The 25,533-nt window shown below is 50.8% G+C and overlaps 1 protein-coding gene across 15 annotated transcripts in view; it reads left to right on the forward strand.

Moving 5' to 3' along the window:
* Positions 1-25,533, forward strand: part of LOC108385276 (liprin-beta-2) — a 194,181-nt gene that overhangs the window by 29,361 nt on the left and 139,287 nt on the right. The window contains exon 2 of one of the 15 annotated variants that reach the window (XM_073216099.1): positions 3,175-3,347. The exons of the other annotated variants lie outside the window; for them this stretch is intronic. Coding sequence (XP_073072200.1) covers positions 3,237-3,347 — 111 coding nt within the window. The 5' untranslated portion in view covers positions 3,175-3,236. The remainder of the gene's footprint in view (positions 1-3,174; positions 3,348-25,533) is intronic. 15 annotated transcript variants of the gene reach the window in all.

Raw genomic sequence — 25,533 nt, forward strand, 5'->3', positions numbered from 1 at the left:
CTCCCAGATAATTCTTACTTTGATTTCCTCTCCCTGTCACCTACACATTTATACATACCCAGAGCTGAGCATTCATTGTGCATGATGCTTTTCATCCCTGTGTTCCATGTTCTGTAGTAATCTTTGCCTCAGGAACACACCTGTAGATAGAAAGTACAGACATTGATGGGACAGGTTGGCCTCTCTGTTCTCTGATAGGATGAAGTATAACATCCTTGTTTGGCATTCAAGGCTCTGCAGAGGTTGGCTATAATCTAGCTTGCTGCTGCATTTCCACTGTTGCCCAAACTGAGTAGCTCAACAATTTCAATCCTTTGTGCCTTTCTGCTTTTGTGCCTCTCAACACCCTGTTTCCTGTTCCTGGAAAGCTCTTTTGTCTCTGCTCTAGGAGGTGAATGAATTCTTATTAGTCCTTCAAGATGCGGATCAAACTCTTGAAACACCTCTGCTCCCCCGACCTGCATGTTTTTGTCCTCACGCCCTCCAAACTCTGAGCTGTTCTAGGACTGCATCAGGCCTTGTGTGCAGCCCTACACTTAGCAGACGTCCAGGAAGAGTTTGTGGTAGACATGGGCCTTGAGTGGCTGGTGTTGTAGTGTTTGCTTCAGTATAAGGGGAAAGAGGCAAGTTATTTTGCACAGGAGATGCGGGAAGGAATTAGTAGAACCTGAAAGACTGGGACAATCCCAGTGAGGAGTGGCCCACTTGGCTAGAGTCATAGGATAGGGAGGAGACACTAGGAGAGGTGAGGCTGGTGTCAGGCTGGAGAGAGATCATGGAAGTCTTGAAAGTTGAAGCTAAAGAATTCAAAGTTTATTCCCAGGACATTGAAAGTCTGAGAATGGAAAAGACATGGGGAACGCTGTGCTTTCTCAACAATTCAAGGCTGCAAAGGGCAGGTTGGAGGACCAGGGGGGATGATCTTGTGAGAACAGGCTGTTGGAATAACCCATTGAGGTGGATCAGGATTTAAATCAAGGCAATGGCAATAGGGAGGGAGGCACGTGAGTTTGCCAATAAATCCTGAAGGATTTGGTGACTGATTGGATTTGCGGGAAAGAGAATGGAGTCAGACTGGACACTGACATTTTGTGCTAGTTTGTGGGGAGAAGAATGAGGCAATTGTCAGGAGCATGAGAGCATGGAGGGGCTTCATGGAAGAGGGAGGGAGCTGAGGGTGGTGAATTCCTTTGGGACTGGGAGGGAGCTTTGGGTAGCTTCTTGCTTCCCCCTCACATTTTTACCTCAAGGGTGATGAAGCCCAGGGGAAGCTACCCAGGGTTTCCCAGCTGCTGGTGGTACAACCCAGGCCTCCTGGCTCTATGGCCTAGACTGCATCCTTGGGAGCATAGTGAGTTTGGCCAGAGGAGAGCTGCCAGAAGGTCCAGATGGAGGTTCCATTAGGCAATGACAAATGGGAGAGAGACGGGTTTGGGGTAAATTCAGTCTGCAGAACAGCTAAGGCTGGAGCCTTATAAGTCCAGGCCTCAGAGGGGAGGTGTCTACTCGTAGTCAGTGCCAGTGTGGGCGTGCAGGCACACGAGTCCTCCTTTCTGCCCTGTGGCCTAGCTGTGTGTGTGCTGATGGGCAGCAGGGGGTGCTTTTATGGTGCTGGTACTGATGCGCGTTATGCGCAGTGTGGGTACGTGGGTATTGAATGGATTGTCCAGTAATGCAACCACCAATCTGTCAGCTCTGTGAAAAAGATATTCCAAGACCCAGATGCCTTTTTTTCTTCCTGGACAACCTTTAGGGACACATCTAACCAGTCATGAGAAGTTGCTTGCATAGTGTTAGAGTTGGGGTGGGAGAGGTGCCTATCTGGGGAAGGCGACCAGCCATGAGGACCTCCTCCAAGCAGTGGCCTGTGTGTAGGGATCCAGGTGGTCAGGGGAGGGCCACAGCTGTAGGAGAGAGGGCCTTATCTGGAATCTGCACTGCTGCTAAACTCAGTGGCCCTGAGGCTGCATTTCTGCACCTCTGCCCAGCCAGGCTCCTCAGCCTCCGGCCTCCCAGGACTGGCCCTGCCTTGGCCATGACACAGTAGTCACCTCCGTTTGCTAAGGCATAGCTGGGGTCATGCCTGTGAACCTTTAGATCATTGTCTGGCAGATAGCAATTGCTAAATAAAAATAAAGACTCAAGAAATGCTCAGATTCAGTTTTGAGGGAAGACTTATTGAGACTCTCGGCTCTTCTGAGGTCTGTGTCTGTCTGGAAAGTTTCTACCTCACCTTGGTTTGCCCTTTGCTTTTAGAGAGAGAGAGAGAAAGAGAGAGAGAGAGAGAGTTTTAAGAGAGAGAGAGAGAGAGAGAGAGAGAGAGAGAGAGTGTGTGTGTGTGTGTGTGTGTGTCTGTGCGCGCGCACGCACATTGTTTTGTTTTTTTACTGAGACCAGAATGTGTGCACAAGCCTACTCACCTAGGAAAAGAATCAGGGACAGCCAAAGGTCACAGACTTGAGATGTGAGTTGTCCAAGTCTCAGGATCTACATATGCAGAGTGGGTGGAGGGCCTTACTCATAAATCTCCCCAGAGAGATTATTAGCCCAGGTGAAGCTGTGGGGGAATTGATCCTCTCACGGCCTTTCCCCCCAGCCTGTAGGTGCTGTGCTGTTCCCAGGTGGCTCAGCTTTGGACATATCTGTTTCCTCCTGGTGATGAGGACAGGCAAAGGAAAGGAGGTGATTTGAACGCAGGGTTGCTTGGCCTATGTAGGGACAGCATGCCTGCTCGTCACTGGGAGTGTACTTAGTGGGCATAGAAACTCCTGCCCCTGACCCCTGGGTAAAGACATAAATCCACATTGACTTGTGTGTGTGGCTGGAATGTACCAGTAAGATGTAGCTAGGCTGCTTGACTGGACAGGGACTCCTCGGTCTGGGACAGCCATTGCACTGATACCCCAACGGGTCTTCTTAACAAACTTCTCCAACCTGCTTCTGGCAGAAAAGCTCAGAGAGCCCTGCCAAAAGGAACTCCTTGTGTTGACAACCTGTGTGTGTGAGAGAGAGGGGTGGAGCAGGGAGGGGGTGAGGGGCAGAAATTGTGTAGGGGCCGAGGGGTCTGTTGTGGGGACTAAGGGGAGCGAGAACAGCCACAGCTCAAGCCGGGAAGACTACAGATGGGTCACCTCTGTTCCTTGCATGCACGTGTGGCAACTCCTTTTTCTTCAGGGGCAGCAGTTTCCTTCCCCCAACACAAGGCCTTATTTCCCCTGAATCAAAGAGGTTTTGACATGAACGCCAGCCTGCCACCGGAGTGCATCATGGAGGCAACAGTGGTGTGGAGACTGGCCCCGCGGAAAGCTGCCTCCAGGAGGCAGGACAGCGTGGAGCTTCCAGCTTTGGTGGGTTTTACAAAGGGCTTATCTTACTTGGGGAGAAGTGTTATTCCCATTTTATGGGAGCAAAATAGGTGCTAGAGAAGTAAAGTGATTTTCTTTTTAAGGCCCCAGGGTATGAGAGTTAATTTATTGTCCAAGCTGGGACACTTAAGAGAATGAAAGGAGGTGGAGCCCTGGGATGTCAGGCCTGGGCCAGTGTACTAGGATGTGTGGTATCAAACTCCAAATTCTGTAAGCAGCAGGGGCAGGTAAGGGCAGCAGGAACTGGGCAGAGTGGATTGGAGTAGAGGGAGGGGAGAATTTAGAACTTGAATTTGGGTGGGAAAGACAGCTTCTTCTAATTCAGCATTTTACCCAAACAGTGGAATAGTTCTTGGCTGGGACACCTGACCTTCACTGGATGTCATAAAACAGTTTTATTACCTAAGCTCTTCCTGCGACCAGCCAAGACATCTGGTTCTTTGATGCAACGCTGCTCACCCCATAACAACCACCAGCCTATGTGTCTGTCTGGATTTTGGCTGCTCAGGCTCCCTGGAGCTGCGCGATGCCTCGTCCCGCTTCTGGAGCTGAGCAGCTGTCCACCCCCTCATTCCCACATGGATGGCGGGCAGCAGGTTTCCTCCTCTGGGAGGACTTGGCTTCCCTGGTCTCTGAGACCCTGTAGCCCTGGAGTAGGGGCTTTGAAACAGATGGGCCACCATTTCAATCCTGGCTCTGCACAGACTTGCCGTCACTACTTTGAGCAAGTCCTCGTGTCTCTGAGCTTTAGTTCCTTGTCTGTTAAATGGGAAAAATAAGAGATCTATTTCATTCGGTTCTTATGAAGATGATATGTGAGGTGATACACATAAAATGTTGGCTAGTGTGCTTGGCACATGGTAAGTAGCCAATAAATGGCATTATTATCATTATTGTCGGCTTCTCAGGGAGCCTGGGAAAAATACTTTGTCAAGAAGAGTGATTTATGTCATCCAGAGGACTTATCCTGAAATTTCAGGGGGACATAGCATTTTCTGGGCCTCCAGGTGTGACCAACAAAGGACAGCCATGGTGGAGGTAAGCAGAATGTCCCAGAGGCAAAAGTGCATGGGAGGGAGGGGCACAGTCTGGCTTAAGATGGCCGGTCACCAACATGCAGGACAACAGGACAAGACAGCAGACAGAGAGATCTCAGAGCCCAAACCAGCTTGATGACACGTGGCAGGGTTAAGTGCAAAGTCCTGCCCTCCACTCCAAAAATCAATTGATGTGGCCCATATGGAAAAACCTACCCAAGTTGGCTTAGCTGACTGCATTAATAGAAGTCCTAGGTTTGGACCTTGCTAGGGGATCACCATACTTTTCTCTGCACTGGCCACACCGGGCAGTGGTACCCAGGGTAACACACTTAGGGAGCATGTGGAGGTAGTACTCTGCAAATCCTGCAAGTTTTGGAATGACCTGGGGACAGACAAAAAGCCTCTGGGCTGTGAAGGCCATTTTCAGGGTGGGGGCTTAGCATGTTCCGCCTTGCTCATGGGCGGAGGGTCTATGGTGATGCTGGTAGAGGGAACTGAAGAGGAGGTAGGTTTCAGGTTGACAAGATGTAAGCAATTTGAAGTAACTCGAGCTTTTCTCCAGAGCCGGGCAGCTGTCTGAGAGTGTGTGTTGCAGTCCACCTGAAGAGGGTATTTAGTTCACTAAAGAGGAGTCTGTGAACAGGAAGGCAGGGTTTGTTGAAAGGTTGTAAGTCTGACCAAAAGTGCTGTAGGATTTGGGTGGGTAATTGGTGGCTTCTGAGCAGGGAGGCAACTTGGAGCAAATGTAGGGCAGAATGAGGGTGGGAGGCTGGGGAGGGGTGGCTGTCAAGCTGTGCAGAAGCCTCTCTGTCCTGAGTCACAGGCCGAGTCCCACTCAGTAAGAGGTTGGGAGAGAGGACGGGCTCTGAAAAAATACCTTTATGGGCTGAAACTCTGGGGCTATCATGTCAAAGAAGTGATTGTACCTTGTGTATTCTCTGCTCATGCCTACTTTGGCCCAGCACCTGACTGCGGCATGAAGACTCTTAAACTCATGGGCCACCCCTTGAGATTTTGAGAACACAGTGTCCTGTTACCTGGAGAACCAGGGCCGTCTGGTCTGAGGCACTGGGCGCATAGCATCCAGGAGGTGATGGTGGGTGTTGGAGGGAGCCTTCCACGAGGGCACCAGGCATGACAATGGGAAGCACGACCACCTGTCTGTGGCCTTAGCCACAGAGCAAACTGCCAGCCCCAGAAGGAGAGGGGAAGGGCTGTGGGCAGCAGGGCCTCATTCACGTGGGCTGAGGTTTTGGGTGGGGTGTGTAGATGGAGGATGGAGAGTGCTGTGGTTAGGCATCATGGATGTCTACGGGGCATGTTGTCTGTCCTGGCCCTGGTGGCAGCAGGGGAGCTGTGGAAGCCCCAGAGTCAGAACTGGCCCACTGGGTCTAGGGAAACTTCCCATCTTTCAGGAACAGAGGTAAAGCATAATTCTTAAGTATTCTGGCATCAGTAGACTTGTGACCTCATTTATTATTTCAGTCACCAAATGATTTTTGACTGTGCATCCCATCCTCTGTGCTGAGCACTATGATGGTGGGAACATGAGGTAAGACACGTCTCCTGCCTGGATAGAATTTAAGGAATTGCACCCCTTACTCAAAATAGGCAGAGGAAACACTGAACTTTCAGAGAAAGGAGAGGTTGGGTAGCTGGCCTGTTTGCAGAGGTGCTGTTTGAGATGTGTTGCAAAGGAAAGCTAGGGGTCAGAGGCATCCCTTTCTGTGGGGTGAAGAGCATTTCTAGCAGAGGGAACAATATGCAAGGACAGGCATGGGATGTTAGATTTAAGGGCATTTGTGGAAAATGGCCAGTGGTTTGGTTTGGCTAGAACTGGTGAGTACATGAGGTAAGCTAGGGAACCAAGGATTGGAATTCATCATTAAATACTCACCATGCATCAGGCCCTGAGCGCAGAGTCATCTGTGCCCACGTACATCTCACAGAGGCCCCTTGGCTTTAACAGAGGAGGAAACTAGCTCCGGATAAGTGATTTTTCCCAAGTTTCCCTAGCTGGCAAGTGGCTCACGTAAGATTTATGCCCAATTTACCTGACTCTCAAACCCAAGTCCTTTCCACTCTTCCTTGCCACCACGTTGAGAGTCCCTGTTGTTCAGTCTTAAGTTCACCACCGTGGAGATCAGCTCTTCCTATTGAGGCAGGACGACGGTCAGTCTGCATGTGTCAGATGACATGAACCTGTGAGAATCACTGATGGACGTGGTCAGATTACCATGAACAGCCAGCCCTGATATATATGTGCACATGCATGCATGCTTAGGAAATGAATCTCTAAAAGAGTAGGAAGCAGCCCTGTTCATGGTGTCATTGAAAGCAATACTTCCTAAGCTGTACTGGCATTTGCTGATTTCCTGGCTGAATTCCTCTGTTTTCTCTCCCACTCATTAAAGTATATTAGAGTGGGGTAAAAGAGCCTGGAATCTTCTCTAATTTATGCAAAAAGATGTTTGACTTTGGCTGCTTTATCATTAGTAACAAGTTACAAGCCACCTCACCTGTGGGGACCCCAAGCTGTCAGCTGTAAAGCTAAGCAAGATGGTGCTCTGGGGTGGGTTGGAAGTGTGGGGTGAGGGTGGGGAGTCTCAGAGCCCTGGGCAGTAACCGGGTGGGGCTGTGGGGTGGGAGGAGCCATTTGCTGGGAGCCTGCCTGTGCAGGGGTGCAAGTGGGTGCTGCCTTGCCGTGGGAAAGGAGAGCATTGTTTCCACATGGTACGCCCAGATTCTGAGCAGGTGGGTGCTGGTGGAGGCTGCCTGCTGAAGGAGGGGCTCCTTTTCCTGTAACCTGGAGAGCCAACCAGTCCTTACTGCCAGTCAGGTCCGCCTAGGACCCCATCCCATGTCCAGCTTGCCCTCCCTCCTGGAGCTCAGAACCCCTATCCAGCCCTGGCAGCCACTCCCTACTTTTGTCCTTAGGTAGACCTGGGGTGCTTCAGTCTGGGGAGCTCTCCCTTGGTGCAGAGAAAGCCTAGAAGGCCACCTAGGGAGGCTGGGTGCTAGAGGATAGTATCTGGGCTGCAGTTTCTTGGGACTTTGGGTTAACAGGGGGCTTCAGGCAGGACAAATCTTTACCCTCAAGTCCTGCCTGTGAATCAGCAGGACTTTGAAAACTATTTAGGGCAGCTCCAGGGTCACAAATCTAGTCCTCAAATGTCATGGCTACTTTTATTTGAAAGAGATTTTAAATCTAGTGGCAGTTGAGTGAGGAATGGTGTTCATGAGAATGATCCTGCAGGCTACATGGGTCACGCATCTCCTTGCATCCCTGTTAGTCAGCGTGTGTGGAAACCTTTCCTGAGTAGCTCTGAGAGGGACTGCCCATTTGGCTTTGGGTGTTCTGTAAGAGTGTGATGTCCACTGTGAACAATTATGAGGCCTCTTTGGGACAGCTTGGCCATGGTCTTTCAAGGCCACCTCTGAGTTAAAAAATGCTCTCCTGATATCAGGGTCCAGGGCTGGGGACTTCCTGCTCCACAAATGGGTCAGGATTTGGCCTTTTCTTTCCACAACCCCTAGAGCCCAGTGTTAGCCTCCATGCTTGGGGTCTCCAAATCTGTTCCCCAGCTGTGATGTCTCTGCCAGGCACCTGCCCCCAGAAAGCCCATGAGCATTATAAACACTGCCTGCTCACTGTCCCTAAGCAGCACGCCTGTGGGACCCTGGTGGGAGTGGCTGATGAAGGCACCAACGGGCTATAGCAGTAGGCACACAATTGATGGGAAACTCTCTGCTTGGGAAGACCTGCTGTCTGCAACCTCCCTGTCAGACACTGCTAGAGAGACACACAATGCTCAGAGCATATATACTGCTTATGCCTCCATGCCCACCTAACTGGCACAGGCTCCAAGAGATGTGGCAATTTCTCAAAGAGAGTCAGTGTCTTATTTTCCCTATCGCAAGTTCCTGATAAGGGTTCTTGGCTCAGTCCGTCTTGTGGAGGAGTGTGGTTAGGGGCTGGTTCCCTGAGCAGGGAGAGGCGCCGAGCTGTGTGGTTTACTGTCTTCTCCCTTGACCCTCTGACCTGCTCTGTGTGAGCAGCTATCTGTCTCCATTACATAGTAACCTGAGAGGTTATTATCCATCACCCAAGGTCAGAAGCTCACCCAGCTCTAAGCGGTAGAGCCAGGATTTAAACCCAGGTCGGTCTGATCCAAAGCTTGGACTCTTTCTGCCACCCCCTGCTCCTCTCCTTCAGCAGAATGAGGTAGCACACAAGGTTCAAGGTTCAGAGTGGGATGGGGTATGGGGATGCCAGCATTGGTCCTGCCTGCCCCTTCTGTGGCCCTATTGAATCGCATAGACTTCTACACCTTTCACTTTGGCTGTTCATATATGGGAAGATATGGCCCTGCTTTGTCCCGATAAGGAGAGGGGAGAAATATGGAGAGAGGCTCCCACCCTCCTGGGGCCAGAATGTCAGACTTCCAGGAACAAGACCTGCACCCCCAAGGAGGGGAGACCCACAGTGTAATTCTCCAGACAGCTTGGCTTTGCTCTACAGGAGTATGTGTACAAATGGGGGATTCCTGGATCATTTATCTTAGGAAAGTCCCTGAATCACCCTCTGGCCTAAATGCTCTTGGGGAGGGAAGTAGTCCAAGTGGCTGGTGACTTGTGACTGGCCAGCTGAGATTAGGGACCCCACCCTGCTCCTCCTTCCCCCTACCATACCCTGGAGTTGTTGAGTTGGGTTGAAGAAAAGAGGGCTGGGCCTAGGGCTCTCAGCTCCTTGAATGCAGCTTGACAGTTGGTCAGGCTGTGGGACCTTAGGGTTTTCTCCACATGGCATATCAAAATCTGGCCCCCCTAAAGGTTGTGGTACCTAGGTGGGACTCAACTCAGAGCTGACTTCAAAGAAGATACATAAAGGACTGTTAGGAACTGACTTTAATTGGGTGTTGTTTAAGGTCCGAAGATGCAAAGCAAAGTCTCCCTTAGGCTGAGAGGGAAGAGGAACACCAGCGGAGAATGGAGACCCACGTTTCTGAACAGGAGGCTGCCTTCCTCCGTTAGGTCTGCCCAGCACGTGCCCAGGGCCAGATGGGGCATGTATTACTTTGTTAAGGCTGCCATAACAAGGTCCCAGACTGCGTGCATTCAACAACAGAAATGTTCTGTCTCTCAGTTCTAGGGGCTGGATGGCCAAGGTCAAGGTGTCAGCAGGGCCAGTTTCTTCCATGACCTCTCTCTTTCATTTGTATATGATCGTCTTCTCCCTGTGTCTTCACATGGTCTTCCCTCTTTAATCATCTGTGTTATCTTATAAGGACAACAGTCATGTTAGATTAGGGCCCACCCTAATGACCTCATTTTAACCTAATTCTCTCTTTAAAGATCTTATTTCTAAATACAGTCACATCCTGAGGGTTAGGACCTCAGCATATGAATTTGGGGAGGGGACACACTTCAGCCCACAATAGGATGTTTACAATATCCTCGGTGAACAAAGTTCAGTGTCATGGTGAGGAATGGAGAGGCATTCACTGCTGGTTCTGCCAGGGAACCAGGAGAGGAAGGGAGATCCATCCCCATCAGTAGAGGAAGGTTGGTTGGCCTTGTCCAAAGGCTCAGCCCAGAAAAGTCCAGGCCGAGCTGTTCCCTGTAGTCCAGGCTCTCAGGCAGCGCTGGTTCTGTGTGGTGTTGTCGTCTGGCCCCCATGTGCCCCTCGGCCCTCCAGTGAGGACAGCGATGCTGATACCGTACAGATACCTCCAGCCTGGGCCGCAGAAGAAGCCTCTTCTCCTCTGAGAGAGGCAGGAACCAGGCTGCGTTGGCAGTGCCCCACAGCTTGTCTTTATGGAAATTTTTTTGTTAACTACTGGTTTAAACTTTTTTTTAATGCAAAAGGAAAATTATTCCCTGATTCAAAATTAAACTGTTTAACAAATGTTGAAATGAAGGTTCAAAATACATAATAAATTTTGATTAATTCAATTGGTATTTACTCAGAGCCTGCCAAATTCTGGAGCCGGTGCTCCTCCCCAGGCAGTCTGGGAGGCATGGAGGAGGTAGCTGGCTGCAGGCTGGAGTTATACGTGAGGCCCCTGAACACGCTCGATGATAGAGAAAACTTGCCAATTCAGATCTGTTTTTTTCTTGTTGCTTAGCATTCTAAAATAATAGAATGAGGACAATGCCTGGTTTTATCATCTGTTAGGGGAAGTTACATTCCCTTTCCCGCTGGTCCTTCGGGAATATAATTGCATTCATCAATTGTGTCTCTTGCTTATGCCAGACCCAAGCATGGCCACATTCCCCTGTGGCAGAGCTGCTTCTGCCTCTGAGAATCAGGCCACAAAGACAGAGACCTCAGGTGTAGAGAAAGTGAGGTGGGAGAGGCTCCCTGAACAAGCCCTACCCTTTTTCAGGAGGTTGGCCAGGATTTCTCTTAAATACCCTTTCTCTCTTTGCTTTCCCCTCAGATAGACATTTAACATTTCATGTCAGCTGATTTTTCCTGGGCATCCACCTGTGTCAGGTTCATTGCTGGTCTCAGAGGATAGAAAGGTGGGAGCACATGCTCCTTGCTCTGAAACACCTCAGAACATGGGTACCAACTGTGGCAGGGGTGGAGTAGAGGCACCCAGCTCTTTGAGGCACTGGAGGTAGTGGTGGCAGGAAGGGCTTCCTCTAGTTGGTGCATTTGGATAAGGTCTTAGAATGGGTGAGGTTTGGAAGGAGAGCTGGAGAAAAGCATCCCAAACAGAGAAAACAAGAAAATCTTTCTGTATTTAGAGAGAAGCAAGTGGCTCCATGTGAGAGCGAGGAGCCTTCCAGTGGCGAAGCTGGGTCTTACAGGAGGACACAGAGCAGAGCTATAGAATGAAGCTTTGTTCAAGCCCTGGGGAGCCATGGAGGGTTTAGGAGCAGAGGAGTAATGTCATCAGCTTTAGGAAACATATCCTGTCTCTTCTGGGAAAGATGAGTTGAAGAAGAGGCAGCTAGGAGTAAGAAGCCCAGAAGAGGCAGCTTTGGCAATCCAGGTGAGAGGTGATGAGAGTTTGGTCAGATGTTAGGACCTGCAGGGAGTCTCTGGCACCATAGAAAGAGCACCATCTAAGCCATCAGAAATTTAGGTTAAAATCTCAGTTCTGCTGCGTCCCTAGCAAGGGAAGGTTGAATTCTGTGCACCCCCTCTGGAAAGGGCACATCCCTAAGTGGTGAACTTAAAAAAACCTTTTGTATAAAAAACATTCAAAAGTACATAACAGTAGAAGATACAGTAAAATGAATCTCCTTACCTATCACCCAGCTTCTGCAATGACCCCTTGCTGGATATGTTTTTTAGGGGGTGGTTTTTAAGATGAAACTTTGTGGAAGTATTCAAGTTGAGGTTGCATTTGAGCATTTCTCTGAACCTGTCTATCATCAGGTTGAGGTGGTGAAATGATTTAATGTCCACTTGTCCCTCTCTGGTAGAGAGAGAGAGAGAGAGAGAGAGTGTGTGTGTGTGTGTGTGTGTGTGTGTGTGTTATCTGCCGCTGGGAGGAGGGGGGTATCTTCCTTTGAAGGGTGTGTACTAGGGCTGAGGAAACACAGCAAGCAGGGGCCTGTGAGTGGGCAAGGCCCTATCTGCCATGGGCATGGGGGTATGGACAGAGGTAAGGACTGCCTGGGAGGACAGTTTGAGGGTTAGATCCCATCATTATCCATTCACTGAAGGGTGCCTGTGGCCTGGGCGCCAGATCCATGCTGACCAAATTAACCTGGCCAACCTATAAACCAGACTCCACTGAACTAATTCACTTTAGCAGGCATTGTTCAGTGGCCACAACACAGTACCTCCCCTCCCAGACCGTCCTCCTGGCACTTCCCTGCCTCAGAAAGTGAATCACAGGGTCATCTGCAGGGTGCTGGGGAGCCGGGCTTCCAGACAGAGGGCACTGTGTGAATGGCAGGGGCTGTCACCATGCTGCTCTGGGCCTCCTTGCTGGTGATCAGTACTCATACACCCCCCGTCCCCCCAGAGACTGTATGCCAGACACCCGGAGCCACACAGGCCAACAGCGGTCCTTCTGCAGGCACTGTTGCTTCATCCTTCACTGAGAGCAGCCCAGGCTGGTGGGGGGTGTGGTAACTGTGCCGCTCAAGCTTAAATGCCCTCAGTTGAGCACCAGTTGAAAAATAAAGACCAGGAGTCAGATGGAAACCAACACGTCAGCCCTAGGGCTAATAAAGGTGTTGAGAGACTGTGGCCAGTAGGGTTCCTGGTACATCTGTTTGCTGAGTGAGCGCATGCCGCTCTATCAGGGACCTAGAGGAAGGCAGGCCTCTTCCTGGGGCAGGCCACTTCCCTCTGGCAAGCGGCTCTGGAGAAAGGCAAGGAAGGTGCAAGGCTCATTCCCACCAGTTGGCACCTTAGCTGCCCTGCCCCACATGATGAGGTCCAGGAGAGAGAATGTCAGTGTCCTCCCACCAGACAGCCTTGGCAGCATGAAACAGAAACTAAGTAAAGGGGTGAGCATGTGTTGTGGACCTCAGCAGGGGTCTGCTGGACAGGCAAGCTTGGAGATCTGTAAAGGAAGGAGGATCGTCTGGGCTTTGAGGAATTCATTTTGATGGGCAAAGGTTAGAAAAGGAACCTTTAGCTTGAGGGGACAACAGGAAAAAGGCACAGCAAAGTGAGACCACTCTCCTGTGGCTGGAGTGTCAGGAACTCAGAAGACTGTGTTTGGAGGCGGCCCAGCTTGGTGAGGAAGCTCTGCAGAGTGGTGAAGCACACAATCTTTGAGGCAGATTGCCTGCGTTCAACCCCATCTCTACTTAAGTTCCTGTGTGATTTGACCAAGTCCCTAACCTCTCCAAGCTTCAGTTTCCTTGTCTTGAAATTTAGATAATTACAATTATGAACATCCAGATAGGATACACACAGAAATGCTTAGCTCGGTGCAGAGCAAGTGCTAAATAAATGGCAGCCATTATTATCATCATGTGTCCAGCATAGTTTGGGGTCAGCTAAGAAATACTTTGGATGCCAGACTCTTGAGTGTGGCCTGCTGTGGGAGAGGTCAGGTATGGCTCCAGGGAGAGGAGGCCCCCAGCTTCTATGCCTGCACACAGGCCCGGGCAGTTGGGACTGGAGGGGGAGGCAAAGAGCCTGCTTCCCCGGGGCAATCCACAGGGACCTGTCTGCTGCTGAAGGTGAGGGAGGGTCACAGGGACATGCATGATGCGCAGGCTGAGGACGGAGAAACTACCAAGCGAGGGCAGGGCTGTGCTGAGAGGTTCTGATCCTGCTGAGTCTCAGGGGCTGCTAAGAAATAGCCAGTAGGCTGATGAGTATTTGGATATTTTGCTCTGGAGCTTACCAAAGCTGTCGAGTGTTATGAGGCATGAACATGGAGATGAAACACTGTCCAGGGAGAGACTGTAGAAGGAAACAAAAGAGCCGAGCACAGAATCTGCCTGGGGCAGGGAGTGGAAGCTGAGATACAGGATGCTTGGCGGAGGAGGACCTGGGGAAACCCAGACAGCATGTTGTCCCAAGTGCCGAAGGAGGAGACTGTCAGGGCGCTGTACCGATGGGCTCCCAGCTGGCACTGACTGGCCACAGGTCTACATTATCTCACTTAACCTTCATAACCAGCTCTGAGGGAGGTACTTTTGTTCTCATCTTATCGATGTGGAAGCTGTGGCGCAAAGGACATGAAGCGAGGGAGTGTCAGAGACCGGGTTCACGGGGTTCTAACACTGGCAGCAGAGGCAGGTTCAGCTTAGGGAATAATTGAGAGGCTGGACCTCAGTGACGATGGATTAGGGGATCAAAGGGCAGAGGGGAGGTTTGAGGTGGAGAGGAAGGCAGTGGGGGATCGTTTCTCACCAAAGAGATTGGTGGTGGTTTGCTGAGGAGGAGTCTGATAGGAAGGAAGCATCAAAGATTAAAGGTGTGGGAGTGCCATTGTTTACATCCTGGGAGAAGGAGGAAGAGACACCTGATCTTGCCTCCCCAGGCAGGTGGAGAGTCAGGGCGAGGTGTGACCGGAGAGGCCTGGCGAGCTGGGGCAGTATTTGCAGAGGGGTGGGCGAAGTTCCAGATGGTGACCCCGTGTGCCCACTGCTGAGGGCAGCAGGGCTGCTGGGGCCTAAGTAGGGAGTTCCTGTCCTCAGTGTTCAGAACAAAAGGGGTGGTGGGAGGGGAAACTGAGTCAGTGGGTGCTGGAGGGCTCCCGAGGTGGCAGGTGGAAGCCACAAGCTTCCAGGCAGCTCCCTTCAGTGGCTCCCATTGCCTAATGGATAAAAGCCGAATTCTAGGGTTGAGATGAGGCGGAGACAAGCCAGTCCCTGCCTCATGGTGCCGCTCTTTCCCCATTCCCTGGCCACGTAGAGCTAAGGCAGCCCCTGCCCCTCCCCGTGCTGTCACCCTCTGAGATAAGCTCTTCACGCCTCTGTAGTGCATTCGGCCTGCTGCCCCTCTGGAGAAACCCCACGGCGGGCGGGGAGGCCTTCTAGGATTGCCCACACTCGCTGCTCACCCCCTCCTCCACTGCGCCTGCACAGGCTTCCCTCTCCCGGGACTGCACCCTGTCTGGCATTGTTCCCGTGCTGTTGCTGGGGGTGTCATTCTCCCTCGGAATCCCCAGGGCCCCTGTGGTGCCAGGCACCTGCCATCTTCCCCTTGAATTCATCGACTTGAATGAATGGAGAGGAGGTGAGCCTCATTATCCATAAAATGATCAATAAATGGTCGATTTTTGAAACTCAGCTTGTCTTTAAAGTAGCTTCCATGTGATGCTTTACATGTTACTCGGCTGTTGAGCTGTGACATTATAAAATTGACATTCGCAGTTAATTACCATTCGAACTTAAATTGACACTAGCAGTTAATTACCATCTGAACTTAATTTAAGACGTGGGAATTTCAGGGAAACGATGTTTTCCTTCTTACAAAGGAATACCATGACCGCTTTAAAATTAGACCATTAATCTATGAGTTTGTAAAGCCTAAGTTGGCAAAAGCCAAAGTTTGTTGGCTTTGGCGGATGGACCCCAGATAGAGGCCCAGTTGCACAGGCAAACTTCACATTCTAATTGACAAGGATGAGAGACGAAAGATTTTTGGCCCTTGGTAGATAAATAACTTCATCTTAACATTCATTATTTTTCTCATAGCGTCTATTTCAGGGCTTTACAGATAATAGGGGGCAAATAGTATTTGTTAAGCGGTTGAACAAACCTAAGAAAAAGAATATATTGATTTTTGTAGGCCATGCTTTTTCGTGACAACTGGTTTCTGTTCTTTTTTCAAGTAAAATACTATCCTGTAACAAAATTGAAAGAGGTTGGGGCAGTGGGCAGAGTACCCATGAAAATAATATATGAAGGGGTTTGGCAGAGTCTTGGCCACAGGTGTCTTAAGCCCTGTTTGGTTTGGACATGGAAACCAGCTGTCACGTCTCCCAGCTCTTTGCTGCTCTGAGCAAATTTGGGCAAAGCAGTGTAGTGGGGAGATAAAGCAGAGCACCTTAGGTGGCAGACGGGCTGGACTCCAGCCAGCGTGTGACCTCGGGCAGTGTCTTAACATCTTCGTGTCCTGGTCACCTCTTCTGTGAAAAGGGGCTGATAATTATATCCTTTACAGGATCACCAGGAAGATTAAATGGGACAGTGAGGACAAAGTCTTTTCACTGCTGCTTCTGTCAGATTGGGGAAACCCTCTGTGAGCTTCCCGAGCAGGCAGCTTTACAGACAGGTGGAAACTGCATGGACATGAAGTCATTTGCCATCATATGATGCAGTGTGGACAGCCATAGCATTGGGGACAGGCAGCGAGGTCTTTGAGCATGCAAGGTGCTTGTTGCTGAGGCCTCGTCCCTTACATTGCAGTCTGGAAGGGAACACTCATTTATGTTTACGTCTCACACCTATTCTTTCGGAGATTCTCAGAAAGAAGAGAAAGAATCTTCCATCCCAAGCTCTCTAAGAGGCTGCAGTGAGTCCCATCTCAGTGAGGACACAGATGTACTCATCTTAAACAAGTTTTCAGGGGCAGACGGATGGGGGTGGCACTGGGCAGTGCTCTACACCCTCAGCAGTCTGGCTCCCCATTGCACTCCTCCCAAAGGCACAGATTCCTGCTGCACTGTCCCCCAATCCTTTCCTTGCAGTCCCTACATTCTTTGTCTTTTGAGATCTGCCAAACCATTCCGTGGCAGGCCTGGCTTGAGGCCCATAGCCTGGGTCACTGAGATTATGGTGGCCTCTTTACCACAATAAGCCCTTGAATTGTGGAAAAGGATCAGCTTGAATTGGGGAAAAGGTCAGAATAGCAAGAGCAGAAATGGGAGGTAAGAACAGTCAGAAGAAGGTGAGGCCATTATTTAAAAATAGGAAGAAAAGACAGAAACATTTAAGTCGACCTCAGCTCTCCAGTATTCCTTCAGCCAGGTCGGATGTGCTGTTTGGGTGTGAGCCGTGACAACCTCACGCTCCCTCACACCATTTCCTGGCCAGACCCTGTGCTCCTCCTTGTGGGCTGGGCTCGCCCTGTCCCAGGCTCCTGTCTTTGGGGTGGTGTTTCTCTTGAGCTTGCCCTGTCTAGGAGGAGGGAGGATGCTGCTGCTGCTCATGAGTCTGGGGGACAGCTAGCTGGGAGGAAGCTCAGCCTCAAGGCGCCTGCAGGTGGGCGTCCATGCCTCGTGCTGCTTGCTGTGTGCTGCGGAGGGGGTTCAGCTCCATGATGGAGTCCCCTGCTATTATTACATGTTGGGGGAAGAGCTGTTTGGGATCGTGGAGCCCTGTTTAAAGGGCTGTGGTTTGGTGAGAAGAGCTTGAGTTTTTTGGGTAAGTGCTTAAGTGAAAGCATCTGGACATGGATGTGCTGAGGAGGCTGGTGGAGGAGCAGTGACATGTGACAGGGGTTGGGCTGGATTTTAAATGGAAGGGCCAGAAAGTAAAAGGACTCCTTCCAGCGTGTTTGCTAGAGCTGGGCTCCAGCACAAATGTTCTTGGGGATCCTTTGGAACTTGCCCAACAGGGAGTGGCTGGGAATACCCATGCACACAACTCACTCACCTGGCGCAGCAGGAAAAAGACGCTCAGCAAGAAATATCACCTGCGTCCCGTGCCACCACCTAGTGCTGCCAGCCTGTGCCTAGGTCTGGGGCTGTCTCAGCCATCCTGATGGATCACGGCGCCCCTCGTCTCAGCTGAACTGACCGACTAATAATCGGAACAGTTGATTTGGGATCGTTAGGGGGGAATGAGAATCCTTGTATGTGAAAAATATTTTTGAAGCCAAAAGCTCTAAAGAAGTGTCTGTTTTTAGGAGTGACTGATGCTGTGATCAGACTGGGACAAGGGAAGCAGCTTGTTCACCTTCCGTGGCATTCCTCTATTTTCTCCTGGGCAGTTTTCCTTAGGCTGCTTGAGGTTCTCTTCAATGGCAATAGAAGTCAGGGCTCCGCCTCTTCACCTCTATAAGACGCAGATATTTGCTGGAGACATTCAGCTATGCTGATGGCAGCTTTTTTGGCAAACTTGTCCCTGTGTCCTGCTCTGACTCCTTTCTTCTTGGCAGGGTGTCTCCCGGCACCTGGCTCCTCTATTTTGATGGAATGTTAATGCCTTTAGTCCTAATACGAAGTCGGTGTTGGGCCCTGCTGCTGCTCTGAGGTCAGGTGTGCAGTTTTTCTTTACAGTGAGGCCCTTCCATTTGGAGACTGACCTCTGGACTGGGAAGGACCTCAGTCAGGCCTCAAGGACCCAGGGGGCCCCTGATAGTCTTGACCTGCCATCCCTGGGAGCCTCTCAGCTTCCAGTTTAGACCAGCGACCTCTTTATTCCATCCATTTTCTCACTCTGGGAATGGAAATGCCTATGCTATACCTGTCTCATTGCATTCTGGAAGCAGATAACCTGTTTCCTAGGCCCACCAGTGGAGAGTTTTTCCCCAGTCAGCCTCCTGCTGTCTTCCTGAGGCAGATGCGTGAGCCGACCTTCTCTGTGCCAGATCCTGGGCTGAGCTTGGCTCTGAAACATGGCCCTGTGTCCCACTCAGAGGAGCCACACACATGAGTGACCAGTGCTCTGGACAGTGCTGGATGCTGTGAGGAAAGTCTGTAGTGGGTCTGGAGAGAGGGACCGAAGGGCAGCAGTCACTTCCACATGGCGGATGGGAGAAGATCCCTGGATCACAATGCTGGAACTGGGCCTTGAAAAGGGAGTGGGAATTGAGCCAGTAGAATGGGGGCCTTGGGCTAAAATGTTGCATCCTGAGGGGGGGCCCTTAGTATAAAAGCAGGCAAGGTGCCAATAGCTCAGCCATTGTGTCTAATGGTTGGTGCTCAGGGCAGAGCCAGGGGTGGAACTCTAACTCCCGTGGTTGCAATCTCCCACCCACTTAGGTACAGAGGACTTCAGCAGACTCTATCTCATTGAATCCCCACCGTCCCACAGTGTGAAGCTCAGTAGTGTTAAGGAGCCTGTCCAGGGCATTGCCCACGATGGGAAGAACATGGGTGCCAATACAGGCCTGACCACGGAGCACATGCCCTTGGCTATCTCAGGGGTCCTTAACTTCCTCTGTGGGTTGTGGGCTGGTGACGAGTTGTACACGCACTGGGTGCCTGGGTGAGACTTGTGGAGTAGAGCCATGCTCCTGGCAGCAGTGTGGAGGAGGAGAGGTGTGTGGGGATGAAGCTGCAGGTGGCAAGACCAGTGAGGAGGCCACTGCAGTCATCTGGTGGGAGGGGACGTGGCCTGGAGCAGGGCAGGTGAGGCTGAGCAGACAGATCTGAGAGAGGGTGAGGAGGGGACTTTGCTGGACACAGAGACCCCAGCTGGATGTGGGTGAACGACGGGGAGGCTGGGAACAACTCCCAGGTTTCTGGCTTGGTGAGCGTGGTGGCATCACTAAGGTGGCTTGGGGGCATTTTGGGGCCTGCCAACTGTGAGGACATGGAGAGGAAGGTGGGTGTGGGGCATGGGGGGCACATACTGCCACCTCCCTCTCCCAGCCTCCACTGCTTCTCAGGCTTGAGTTCCCCTGACAGTGAGTAGTGTTATCAGTAAGTCTGTAGAAGTTGTTTCAGAGCTTACAGGATGGGGCCTGCCCTCTGGGGCCCAGGCACAGGGAGGGATTGCAGGGGAAATGGCTCAGCACAGCCCCCTTCATCCTGTTCCTGAAAGATTAAAGAGAGGGGGTGCTCACATCTAGGTGGGTAGGACCAAGCACAGTTCCCCAGAAGAACTGGCTGGAAGAGAAGATGGGACTATAATGGGGAAAGCTGCTGGCATGGGCACAAATTAGCTGGAAAACAACTGTACAGTCAGTTAACTAACTTTAGAACCTGTTCACTGGTAAGACATTTGGTTGGGATGAGACAGAGGTTTGCCAGAGGAGAGTAATGGAAGTTAAAGGTACAACCCCACAGGCTGAGTCCGCAGTAGAAGGCTTGAATTCTAGGGGCTGAGAGTGAGCCCCTGAGGCTTTCAAAGCAGAAGAGTGCCTGTCTGGGAGCTGGGCTGACAGCCTGTCATGGGCTTTTTAACTTCAGCTAGTATTAGCATCACCAGAGGAGCTAGGTTAACACACAAAGGTCAGGCCCTCTTTTGCTAAAACGAGCCTGAGCCTCTGTGCTTAAGTAGCTCCCTGTGCGGTTCTGACGAACGCCAAGTCTGTGGATCACTGAGGCAGGTGGGTCTCCGTGCCAGGAGAGAGCCTGGAGGCGGGCAGCCGGTAGGGAGGCTGTTGCTGGAGGCCAGGATGAGCTCATGCAGGGACAGGTGAGGCTGTGTGAGCGATGAGATCACCTCCGTGGAGAGCCGGGAGAGACCGTCTCTGGTCTGACTCAGCAGCACTAAGCACCTGGATTGCCTCCTCTATCCCGAACCCCTCATTTGGTTTCTGGGGCACCCCCTTCTCAGTTCTCCTGGCTGCTGCTCCTCAGTCCCCTTTTTGGTTCTTTTCCCTGATTGGTCTGTTCCAGAGAGTCCTGGGGCCTCCTCCTTTTTGTGTGTGTGTGTATAATACTTCTTAAGTTAATTCATAGAATTGGTTTTAATTACCATCTGTCTGCAGACGGCTCTCAAAGTATTACCTCCAGCCCAAGCCTCTCTCTGAACATCAGACCTGTATTTCCAAATGCCTAACTCAGGATATCTTCCTACGTGTCCTTAGGCATCTTAAACCAAACATTTCCAAAGCCAACCTCCAGATTTCACCGTGCCACCTGGCACCCATTTGTGCTCCTGCAGGCCTGGCCGCTCTCCCTGAGGCTCAAGGCAGAAGCCTCATAGCCATGCTGACTCCTCTCTCATACCGTCCCATCTATCCACATAGCCTGCTGGCTTTGCCTTCGACATGGGTCCAGAATTAGAACACTTACCACAGTCACCCAGGCCCAAGCCACCTTCATCTCTTGCTTGGCTTTCCTGTGTTCATTGCTGCACCCCTCCACCCCATGGCCTATTTTCCAAGCAGCAGCCAAAGTGTTCCTTTTAAGAGGTAAGTTAGGTGCCCCTGTACTCAACCTTACACAGGGTTCCTATCTCAAAGGTAAAGTAAAAAATGGGGAGGAAGAACAGTGTGCATCCTCAGACAAGTTACCTAATCCATTTGCTCATCTGTAAAGAGAGAGAAAAATTCTCAAGTGGTATGTGGGGATTAAGTGAGATAATGTTGGATAAACTCTTAGCAAGTAGATAACAGAAGCCTGCCCAAGAGGAGAAAGAATCACAAATTAATTGAATCTCTATTGTGTGCCAGGCACACTACACATACTACCTCTTTTAATCTTTTCAATTGCATTTATTTCTATCACTACCCTATATCTACACAATTTGAGCAAATAATTGTGTATAATTTGTTAAAACAACCATCTCCCCACCTTCCCATCCCCATTGCTCTTCCTCAGATACAGTTACTTTGCATTCTTTTAGTATTTGTATCCATATTGCAAGAAAAAAAAAAGCCTGTTTTGCTGCTCTGTTTTTTCTAGTTGTCACTAGCGACTTTTGAGGTCCCACTCTCTAAAATGAGGAATCAGCTCCCTTTCTGATCCTGCCTCCCACTCCTCACTTCCCCCACCCCCATTCTGCCAGGGCAGTTCCCCTTCCGATCGGGTGTGTGGTGTTCCACTGCAAGGCTGCAAGGTGATTGCTTTTCATTTTAGGTTTCTGTGGAGTTCTTTTGTCATTGGCTTGGTTTTCTATTTTCTTATCATTGAATTAAATTCCTCATCAATACTATATACCCCTGAGGATGCTCAGACGCATACGGTGTTGGGTTAATCTCATGTGCCCGAGAACTGTCTCCTGGAGCGTTTGGAAGCACTGCAGTGTGGACTGGCTGCCCGCTCACATTGCTGCCTGCTGCCTAGCTATGGCACTGGCATCCCCTTGATGTTTCCTATCACATTCTCCATGTCCTTGAGGGCTTAGGTCTTTCAAAAAAAATTCCTCCACTATTGTTTCAGTGAGTAGCTAAATTAGATGTTTGGGTTCAATCTGCTCTATTTACCTGAGGTCTGTCTTGTTTCTTTCACCCATAACAATGAGATGAGACAGTTGAGGCTCAGAGGGGTTAAATAACTTGTCCAAAGACACATAGCCATTGTGCAGCAGAGCCCAAGACTGGATTTTATCTTGTCCTTTAAAAAGAAAGTTATTGGTTGATATGGGATGGGACTGAGAATTGAGCAACTGTCATCCATTCTCCTTTATATGTCTTTTTCTCTCTCCGTTTTTTTTTTTTTTTGGATACTGAAAATGGTTTCTTGCTTTCTTATCCCAGAAATGTAAGTTGGTTGGTCAACAGGTAGTAAAGAGATCTCTAGCGAGAGAAGGGTGAGGTCTGAGATGGGTCTGAGTTGTTCTTGGCTAAGGGTTCCTTCCCAGGCCTTGCCCTGTACTCAGGGCCCACCCCCGACCCGTGGAGCTGCCCAGGAGCCAGGTCCCAGCTCTGGCTTGGGTTCCTGAGGCGCAGGAGGAGCAGGGCTACCAAGGCTTCTAGATCTGTTCCTGATCATTCCTCTGTCCGGTCTGCTGCAAGCCTGCCCCAAACCCTTGGAGTCCTAACCACTTTTCCTGAGAGAAAAGTAGTTTATAAAATGGAATGGAAGCTTGCAATTCCCTATGGGTGGGATAAGTTAATGTTTACTTGCCCAAAACTTTTCCTAATCAGCAGTTTCTTCCTACTTCAGATTCCCCTTTGCTGAACTCGAAAGAAGTTAATACAGTATCTAAATCGCTTGCCTCAGCCTGTGCCAGATAGCAGGCGGCTAGTTGTGGCTCACTTTCTAGATTCCAGACCACCTAATTCTGCACCCTAATCAACTTGGAGGTGCTGAGTGGGCCTTTGTGTGGTGCAGTTCACGTGGCGAGGACCCACTAGACACTGACATTCTCAGACATGGAGGTCCCTTCCTTTGCTGGTTTTACAGCTATGGACTCATTTTCCTTCCTGGCTGGTAGCAAAGAGGAAGGTAAAGTCCTGTATTAGCAGGAGCCCCAGCCTCAGACATTGTCACAGATAGAAAGCTGACAGCATCTTGAGAGGCCTGCGAGTGAAGGAAGGATGGAAGGAACACACCTTTTCTTTCCATAAACAACATTCCCTGCCTTTGTAGCTAGAAATGAGCCATTTTCTTGGTATGGGAAGGCGGCCTGCCCATAAGGGTCAAATGCAAGGCTCTGTGAATAGTCAAGTGTCCAGAGAGAATGAAAACTGTGTTGGCCAGTACACCCACTGCCACGGTACAGAGCACATTAAGTCCTCTGCCTGCTCCTCTCCTGGGCTGGTGGGTGCCCCTGCTTAGGCCCAGGCACACAGTCTAATGCTTTCCATGTGGTTGCACTCCCTGCCACCTGCCTAGAGGCCACCCTGCTTTTTGCTCGGCCCTTTGGAGTTCTCCCAGGATTCTGGCTCTTTCCCAGCTCCTTTGGGTTGCTCCTTTCCCATGTGTGCTTTCTCCAGGAGGCCGTCTGGCTGCCTCCAGCTTCCTCAGGAGCTTCACGCACTTAGACCCCCACCTCGCTGGTGAGCACAGGCTCCTGAGGCAGGTGCTATGTCCCTTTGGGGATGAACAGACCCACTGAATGCTGCCGTGTGCCACGTTTGCCTCTGAGACCCCAAATTCCTTGAGGGCAGGGATTGTCCCATCGTGCATCACCGACTTGGAGCTCTAACCTGGACAGTAGTGAGGGAAGAAAATGTCTGCCAACTGCCAGAAGGGGAGTGGTTGGTGACTCCGTGGCTTCTCTGTTCCAGTAAGAGTGCCATGCTCACAGATGGAGGCTGGAGGCCTCACACCGATGGCACATTTGGTCCTTCAAAGGTCCTTCCCATGTCTCACATCCCTGACCCCTCACAGCCGCTCTGTGACAGGCTGGCAGGGCCCAATCTTACCCAGGTATCCTTTCATCACCTCAGGCCCAGAAGGTCTGGACTGAGCTCATCAGCATGCTCTGGCTCCTGAGCACACCAGCCTTACCGGCCCAGCCTCCTTGGCTGCAAACACAATGCACCCTTGACTCATATTTCACTTCATACCATCTCCCACGGGTCCACCCAGTTTGCTGTTTGCCATGTACAAACTCATCACTGGGCAGAGGGCCCATGGGCCTTCCTTTGTGGCCTGTTGCAGGGGGATGTAGCCTGGTTCCTCTGGGCTTGGCACCTTCTAACTGACCTCCCACCTTTCACCCTGGTAGTGAGGCCCCAAAGGGGCCAGTCGGCTGAAATATGAGAGCTTTCTTTTTAAAACCTCTGTTGTATTTACATTGGAGGCCACTTGATTCTGTATACTGGCATTTGGACCCCTGAAGAGGTGGGTGTGATTCCCAAGCTCCTCTTGTTATTTGCCCTTATCATATGTGATTCTGTGCAAGGTTTTGACTCAAGAGCAACTGGGTGTTCCTGTATAATCTTGTCAACCATTTTGATATTTGCCCTTGTATACTTCTCTACCTTTCCTGCATCACCCCCTCTGCTTAGAATAGCATTTTTCCCCTTATCTTCTGAGAAAGCTCCTACTCATCCTTCAAAACCCAGGGGAACTGCATACCTGCCTCTGTCAGCATGCCTCATATGTTCGTACTCTGTCTTCTCCACTGGTCTACATCGTGCATGGGGACAGGGACTAGGTCTGATCGATAAGTATCCTCCAGTGCCCAGCACAGCAGGGTTCAGGGAATGTTGGCTGTATGAATTCATCCATTTATTCACTAGTATTTACCTATAAAGTTGTGCCAGACATTCTGCTAGGCACTGGGCACATGGGGTGAACAAGACAGAGGGTCTCCCTGTTTCCATCGAGAAGCCTTTAGCAAGCCCAGTTAGCAAGGAGGCAAGTATATGGATGCAATACTTTGGAATCACAGAGCTTAGATGGAGGTGTGCAAGGACGGCCCCTCTGAGAAGATTCTTTGAAGCTGAGACCCGAGGGATGGGAATAAATCAGCCACACAGAGAGCTGAGGAAGTGAGCTCAGGTCAGAGGAGACGGAGGTCTTGCAGTGTTTGGGGGAGGACAGGAAGCATGAGGAGCAATGGGACAGACTCATCACTGGGCAGCCATTTAGGGTTGGCTTGGCCATACTCCGTGGTGAGAGTAAGCAGTTTTGATTTTTCCTCAGGAGCAATGAGAGGCCCTCAGAGGGAGGGACTTAACACTTTCAGGCTCCATATGGCTGAACAGGTGTCCGTGTGTTGATCATTGCCCTGCCTTGCTACCTCCCTTCTCCTGTTCCCTCTTCTTTCATCCCCACCCAAGCTTGCCTCCATTCACACCTGGAGATTGCACACTGTTTGGGGTCCTTTGCAGTCTGGGCTGTGCTGCTCACCGCAACACAGCTCTGATCCTTGGGGCAGCCTTGTCTGGCTCCAGCCATGGCCCGGAGGCACAGTGAGGCTCCCCCACCTCCACACACTGGCCTTCTCGTTGCCCTGAGCTGCTGGTGCAGTGGCCCCCACTCTGCTGAGACCCAGGGCTCTGACCCTTCCTTGGCTTCTGCACCTGTGAGTCACTGCCCTCCCCCTCCGAAAGCACAGCAACTTCTCTCTCTTTGCTCTGCCTACCTCCTGCACAGGATCCAGCCTTTTGAAATTAGCTGTGCTCTTCCTCCCTAAACGTATCCCATTTTAGTTTAAAGTCACTCATCCTGTGAGCT

Source organism: Manis javanica, chromosome 11, assembly GCF_040802235.1.
Source record: "Manis javanica isolate MJ-LG chromosome 11, MJ_LKY, whole genome shotgun sequence".
In the NCBI taxonomy this organism is placed as follows: domain Eukaryota; kingdom Metazoa; phylum Chordata; class Mammalia; order Pholidota; family Manidae; genus Manis; species Manis javanica.